This window comes from Stegostoma tigrinum, unplaced genomic scaffold, assembly GCF_030684315.1.
Source record: "Stegostoma tigrinum isolate sSteTig4 unplaced genomic scaffold, sSteTig4.hap1 scaffold_493, whole genome shotgun sequence".
NCBI classification, from domain to species: Eukaryota; Metazoa; Chordata; class Chondrichthyes; order Orectolobiformes; family Stegostomatidae; genus Stegostoma; species Stegostoma tigrinum.
Window position 1 is genome coordinate 54,416 of NW_026728423.1, and position 6,635 is coordinate 61,050.

At 63.1% G+C, this 6,635-nt stretch overlaps 1 protein-coding gene across 1 annotated transcript in view; it reads right to left on the reverse strand.

Moving 5' to 3' along the window:
* Nucleotides 1–6,629, reverse strand: part of LOC125448227 (disco-interacting protein 2 homolog B-A-like) — a 7,979-nt gene extending 1,350 nt beyond the window's left edge. Inside the window, exons 1-7 of the mRNA XM_059644090.1 lie at nucleotides 6,578–6,629; nucleotides 5,652–5,822; nucleotides 5,378–5,439; nucleotides 4,460–4,517; nucleotides 2,985–3,059; nucleotides 2,240–2,414; nucleotides 1,659–1,782 (exon numbers count right to left, since the gene is read on the reverse strand). Coding sequence (XP_059500073.1) covers nucleotides 1,659–1,782; nucleotides 2,240–2,414; nucleotides 2,985–3,059; nucleotides 4,460–4,517; nucleotides 5,378–5,439; nucleotides 5,652–5,822; nucleotides 6,578–6,625 — 713 coding nt within the window. The 5' untranslated portion in view covers nucleotides 6,626–6,629. The remainder of the gene's footprint in view (nucleotides 1–1,658; nucleotides 1,783–2,239; nucleotides 2,415–2,984; nucleotides 3,060–4,459; nucleotides 4,518–5,377; nucleotides 5,440–5,651; nucleotides 5,823–6,577) is intronic.
* Between the last annotated feature and the right edge of the window lie 6 nt (nucleotides 6,630–6,635).

The following is a 6,635-nucleotide window of genomic DNA, read 5'->3' on the forward strand; positions in this document are numbered from 1 at the left end:
CAGAGAGAAGGAGGGAGTGACAAACACAGTGAGAGAGAGAGAGGGAGGGAGTGACACAGAGAGAGAGGTAGTGACAGAGACAGAGAGAGGGAGCAACAGAGCGAGAAGGACAGAGTGACACAGAGAGAGAGAGAGAGGGGGAGTGACGGGGGAGTGAGTGGGGACACTGATGTTGTACCTGGAGTAAACGGCAGTGGGGTTTACTTCTGTGAAAAAGTGACCCCAGCACCCACCGCCACCCCCCATGTGATGGCCCCAGCACCCACCGCCACCCCCCATGTGATGGCCCCAGCACCCACCGCCACCCCCCATGTGATGGCCCCAGCACCCACCGCCACCCACCATGTGATGGCCCCAGCACCCACCGCCACCCACCATGTGATGGCCCCAGCACCCACCGCCACCCCCCATGTGATGGCCCCAGCACCCACCGCCACCCCCCATGTGATGACCCCAGCACCCACCGCCACCCCCCATGTGATGGCCCCAGCACCCACCGCCACCCACCATGTGATGACCCCAGCACCCACCGCCACCCCCCATGTGATGGCCCCAGCACCCACCGCCACCCCCCATGTGATGGCCCCAGCACCCACCGCCACCCACCATGTGATGGCCCCAGCACCCACCGCCACCCACCATGTGATGGCCCCAGCACCCACCGCCACCCCCCCATGTGATGGCCCCAGCACCCACCGCCACCCACCATGTGATGGCCCCAGCACCCACCGCCACCCCCCATGTGATGACCCCAGCACCCACCGCCACCCCCCATGTGATGGCCCCAGCACCCACCGCCACCCACCATGTGATGGCCGCAGCACCCACCGCCACCCCCCATGTGATGGCCCCAGCACCCACCGCCACCCACCATGTGATGGCCCCAGCACCCACCGCCACCCACCATGTGATGGCCCCAGCACCCACCGCCACCCACCATGTGATGGCCCCAGCACCCACCGCCACCCCCCATGTGATGGCCCCAGCACCCACCGCCACCCACCATGTGATGGCCCCAGCACCCACCGCCACCCCCCATGTGATGGCCCCAGCACCCACCGCCACCTCCCATGTGATGACCCCAGCACCCACCGCCACCCCCCATGTGATGGCCCCAGCACCCACCGCCACCCACCATGTGATGGCCCCAGCACCCACCGCCACCCACCATGTGATGGCCCCAGCACCCACCGCCACCCCCCATGTGATGGCCCCAGCACCCACCGCCACCCCCCATGTGATGGCCCCAGCACCCACCGCCACCCCCCATGTGATGGCCCCAGCACCCACCGCCACCCACCATGTGATGGCCCCAGCACCCACCGCCACCCCCCATGTGATGGCCCCAGCACCCACCGCCACCCACCATGTGATGGCCCCAGCACCCACTGCCACCCCCCATGTGATGGCCCCAGCACCCACCGCCACCCACCATGTGATGGCCCCAGCACCCACCGCCACCCACCATGTGATGGCCCCAGCACCCACCGCCACCCCCCATGTGATGGCCCCAGCACCCACTGCCACCCCCCATGTGATGGCCCCAGCACCCACCGCCACCCACCATGTGATGGCCCCAGCACCCACCGCCACCCCCCATGTGATGGCCCCAGCACCCACCGCCACCCCCCATGTGATGGCCCTTTTGATCTGCTCACCAGTCTCCGATTCCCCGGTGAGACCGGGACACAGACGTTTCTATATCGATGGGATGATACCGAAGGCCTCGTAACTCCAGGGTCTCGTCTAGGGCCCCAACGATGTAAAGTGCATCGTGTCGATCTGCGTGAGAGGAATCTCACATATTTAACAACCAAACTGACCCAGCGCTGAGGGAGTAGTGGTGGTGGGCGCTCTATCAGAGGCTCACGGCAGAGGGAGCGGGGCGCTGTCGGAGGGTCAGGGAGCGGGGCGCTGTCGGAGGGTCAGGGCCGAGGGAGCGGGGCGCTGTCGGAGGGTCAGGGCCGAGGGAGCGGGTGCTGTCGGAGGGTCAGGGCCGAGGGAGCGGGCGCTGTCGGAGGGTCAGGGCCGAGGGAGCGGGGGTGCTGTCGGAGGGTCAGGGAGCGGGGCGCTGTCGGAGGGTCAGGGCCGAGGGAGCGGGGGTGCTGTCGGAGGGTCAGGGCCGAGGGAGCGGGTGCTGTCGGAGGGTCAGGGCCGAGGGAGCGGGCGCTGTCGGAGGGTCAGGGCTGAGGGAGCGGGGTGTTGCCCGGCCGGAGGAGGGGTTGTCCCCATGACTTACCTCCGCTAGCGTCGGTGAGCTCGGTCCTGCGAACGAAGCCCAGATAGCCAGTCCTGGCCCACAGGGTGTGGACGTCGCCGAAGCTGAGCTTGGTGTTGAAGTGGTCAGCCTGCAGAGATTCGTCACCATCGATGGCATAATACCCAAGGGAGTTGTGAGTGCTGGTCACCCAGATCTGAGGGGGAAATGGGAGGCTGGGGTTGGAGGGTGTGTTAGTAACATCGCCGTGTATTCCCCCACAAGAAGAGGAGCTCATCCCCCCGACCTATTCCTTCCCACTCCCCGCCACCCATCGATTCCACCCCTTCCCCCCAGACTTCACGAGCCCAAGTCTGAAGGGTTGACTCCTGAGCTGGACTGTTTGAGGGGTATTCCATTCACCCAGTAAATCTTACATCTAATACCTTTCAAGGGACACTCAGCTGTCAGTGCTACTGCCTCACGGCACTGGGGACCCAGGTCTGATCCTACCGCTGTGGAGTTTGGCTGTGTCTGCATGGATTCCCTCTCGGTTTCCTCCCACAGCCCAAAAGGTGTGCAGGTTAGGGTGGGGTTGGCCGTGAGAAATTGTCCCATAGTGCCCAGGGATGTGCATAGATTATGGTGGGATTGGCCAAGAGATACTGCTTGAGTTGAGGGGGGATATTGAGGGAAGAGGGGCAGTTTTCCCTCCATCATTTAATCCCTGACCCACCATCCCTCCACCACCACCCCCACCCACCTCCAAATGGAGGGGCCAACTCACCTCCCCGAGATGTGAGTCTCCCAGGGGGCCCCTGGTCTCAGGGTTCACGATGATCACTCTAACTCCAGGTAGTACCTGTTGAGACACGGGGTGAGAGACAGAGAGTTAGTGGGAGGGTCCCTGAGGTGGCTGTGCTGGGGTGGGGAGGTAGGGAAACTGGTGGGGATTGGGGGTTGGGGTTTGCGCAGTGACACAGACAGACAGACACACACACACACACACACTTCCAAGTGGAGAGATAGGGATAGGCAGACACAGACTGGGAGACGGAGATAGAGAGAGAGACACACAGACTGAGTAATGGGGATAGAGGGAGAGAGAGAGAGAGAGACACCGAGAGATGGGGATACAGAGAGAGACAGACAGACCGAGAGACGGGGATAGAGAGAGAGAGACACAGACCGAGAGAGAGAGAGACACACACAGACCGAGAGACGGAGATAGAGAGAGAGACACAGACTGAGAAATGTGGATAGAGAGAGAGAGACACCGAGAGATGGGGATACAGAGAGAGACAGACAGACCGAGAGACGGGGATAGAGAGAGAGAGACACAGACCGAGAGAGAGAGAGACACACACAGACCGAGAGACGGAGATAGAGAGAGAGACACAGACTGAGTAATGGGGATAGAGAGAGAGAGAGAGAGAGACACCGAGAGATGGGGATACAGAGAGAGACAGACAGACCGAGAGACGGGGATAGAGAGAGAGAGACACAGACCGAGAGAGAGAGAGACACACACAGACCGAGAGACGGGGATAGAGAGAGAGACACACAGACTGAGAAATGGGGATAGAGGGAGAGAGAGAGAGAGAGACACCGAGAGATGGGGATACAGAGAGAGACAGACAGACCGAGAGACGGGGATAGAGAGAGAGAGACACAGACCGAGAGAGAGAGAGACACACACAGACCGAGAGACGGAGATAGAGAGAGAGACACAGACTGAGTAATGGGGATAGAGAGAGAGAGAGAGAGAGAGACACCGAGAGATGGGGATACAGAGAGAGACAGACAGACCGAGAGACGGGGATAGAGAGAGAGAGACACAGACCGAGAGAGAGAGAGACACACACAGACTGGGAGACGGAGATAGAGAGAGAGACACAGACTGAGAAATGTGGATAGAGAGAGAGAGAGAGAGACAGACAGACTGAGAGACGGGGATAGAGACAGGGAGAAGCAGAGTTTGGTGGGGTTAGTGGTGCTGTGATTGAGAGGATACGATGACAGAGTTAAAGTGAATTAATGACATTTCATGGACAGTGTCGATGGGGTAACTGTGCACAGTGTCTGAAGGAGAGCAAAGTTTGGGGAGGAATAGAGGGAGTGAGTAACTGGGAGGGTCGGCGAGGGGGAGGGATAGTGGGGTGGTGTGGGTAATGGGGCAGGGTGGCGGGTATGGGGAGAGCAATTAGGGACGGAGTAACACATGCCCGCATCCCATGAATAAATAAAACAGGATATACTCACCTTCCCAGATTCAATCAGAGGCAAACTCTGTGGTGCTCCCCGCTCTACCAGCCTCACCCTGTTAGTGACACACAATCATCAGTAACGCACCTCAAAACCCCGAGGGAGCGGGCGCTGTCGGAGGGTCAGGGCCGAGGGAGCGGGTGCCAGAGGGTCAGGGCTGAGGGAGCGGGCGCTGTCGGAGGGTCAGGGCCGAGGGAGCGGGCGCTGTCGGAGGGTTAGGGCCGAGGGAGCGGGCGCTGTCGGAGGGTCAGGGCCGAGGGAGCGGGCGCTGTCGGAGGGTCAGGGCCGAGGGAGCGGGCGCTGTCGGAGGGTCAGGGCAGAGGGAGCGGGCGCTGTCGGAGGGTCAGTGATGAGGGAGCGGGCGCTGTCGGAGGGTCAGGGCCGAGGGAGCGGGTGCCAGAGGGTCAGGGCTGAGGGAGCGGGCGCTGTCGGAGGGTCGGGGCCGAGGGAGCGGGCACTGAGGGAGGGTCGGGGCCGAGGGAGCGGGCACTGAGGGAGTGTCAGGGCCGAGGGAGCGGGGGCGCCGTCGGAGGGTCAGTGCCGAGGGAGCGGGGCGCCGCCCAAGGGTCAGAGTGTGGGCTCTGTCAGAGTGTCAGCGCGGAGAGACGGGTAGCCCGGATGGAGGGAGGGTCAGTGCAGTGGAAGAGAGGGGTCAGTATGGAGACAGGGAGGTCAGTACAGAGAGTGGGGGGAGTCAGTACAGAGAGTGGGGGGGAGGAAATCAGTACAGGGAGTGGGGGGGGAGTCAGTACGGAGAGTGGGGGGGGGAATCAGTGTTCAGAGAGGGAGGGGTCAGCACAGAGGGACGTGGTCAGCGGAGGGAGGGGGCTAGGGACAGAAGAAGGGTCAGCACACGGAGCGGGGTGTCAGTGCGGAGGGAGGGAGGGTCAGCGCCGAGGGAGTCCCCTCCCCTACCTGTCATGACGTAGTGCCTTCAGGTCCACGTAGACTGTTGTAGGTTCAGGTCCCGAGGCTCCCTGAAATGGACATGTGTTACCTCACTGGTCTACAATCACCTCGGGGGGGAAACACCCAGCCCCACAACTTCCCCCTGCCCCACCCCGACCCCAACCCCAACCTCAACCCCCAGCCCCTCCCACTAACCCTCAGGCGCTTCTCCCTCAACCCCCAGACCCTCCAGCCCCTCACTGACGCCCCGCCCACCGGTTCCCCCCGCCCCCTGACTGACCTGCAGGCAGATGCTAATGTTGACCCTGGAGCCGAAGGAGGTGCTGACAGCTCTGGGGGACAGGCCCAGGTCCTTGAAGAGTTTGGAGAATGACTGGGAGAGGGCTATTCGGGCCCGTTCCTCTGCCACGACCACACAGGCCCGGACGCAGGTCAGGTTCACTCCCCGGGCCTGCGGAGTGGGGGAAGAGATGGGGTTAGCACAGAGAGGACAAGGCTCCAGGGGGAACCGAGCGCGCAGTGGGCGGGATGCGGGACAGAGCGTGCGGTGGGCGGGATGCGGGACGGAGTGCGCGGTGGGCGGGACGGAGAGTGCAGTCGGCAGGAGGTGGTGGGGGGGGAACCAGACAGAGCGGCTGGATTAGGGGATCGAGGCTGGATTGGGAGAGCGCAATCAGTTCCAGAGAGATGCTGGAGCCAGAAAGAGGGGTCAGTCCCAGTGAGAGCGGTCAATCCCACAGAGAGCGGCCAGTCCCAGAAAGAGCGGCCGGAGCCGGAGACAGTGGTTAGTTCCCCAGAACGTAGCCGGAGCCGGGAGAGGGCAGTCTGTCCCAGTGAGAGCGGCCGGAGCCAGAGAAAGCGGCCAGTCCCAGAGAGAGCGGCCGGAGCCGGAGAGAGTGGTCAGTCCCAGAGAGCGGTGCCGGGAGAGGGCAGTCTGTCCCAGTGAGAGCGGCCGGAGCCAGAGAGAGCAACCGGAGCCAGAGAGAGCGGTTAGTTCCCCAGAGCGCGGCTGGTCCCCGGTCCTGGAGAGCGCGGTCAGTCTGTGCGAACAGAGTCGCGCTTCCCAACCGAGGAGCGGGCGTCGAGGCGGGGAGGAGCGGGGGGCGAGGCGGGGGAGGAGCGGGTTGGAGGAGGGAGTGGAGGGACAGAAGGGGTGGACGGAGGGAGGGAGGGAGGGAGAGAAAGACCGACCCCGGTGCTGCTTACCTTGAGGGTCTCGATCTGAGAGGGGAGACCCTTGGTGCAGAGATCCATGACAGAGTAG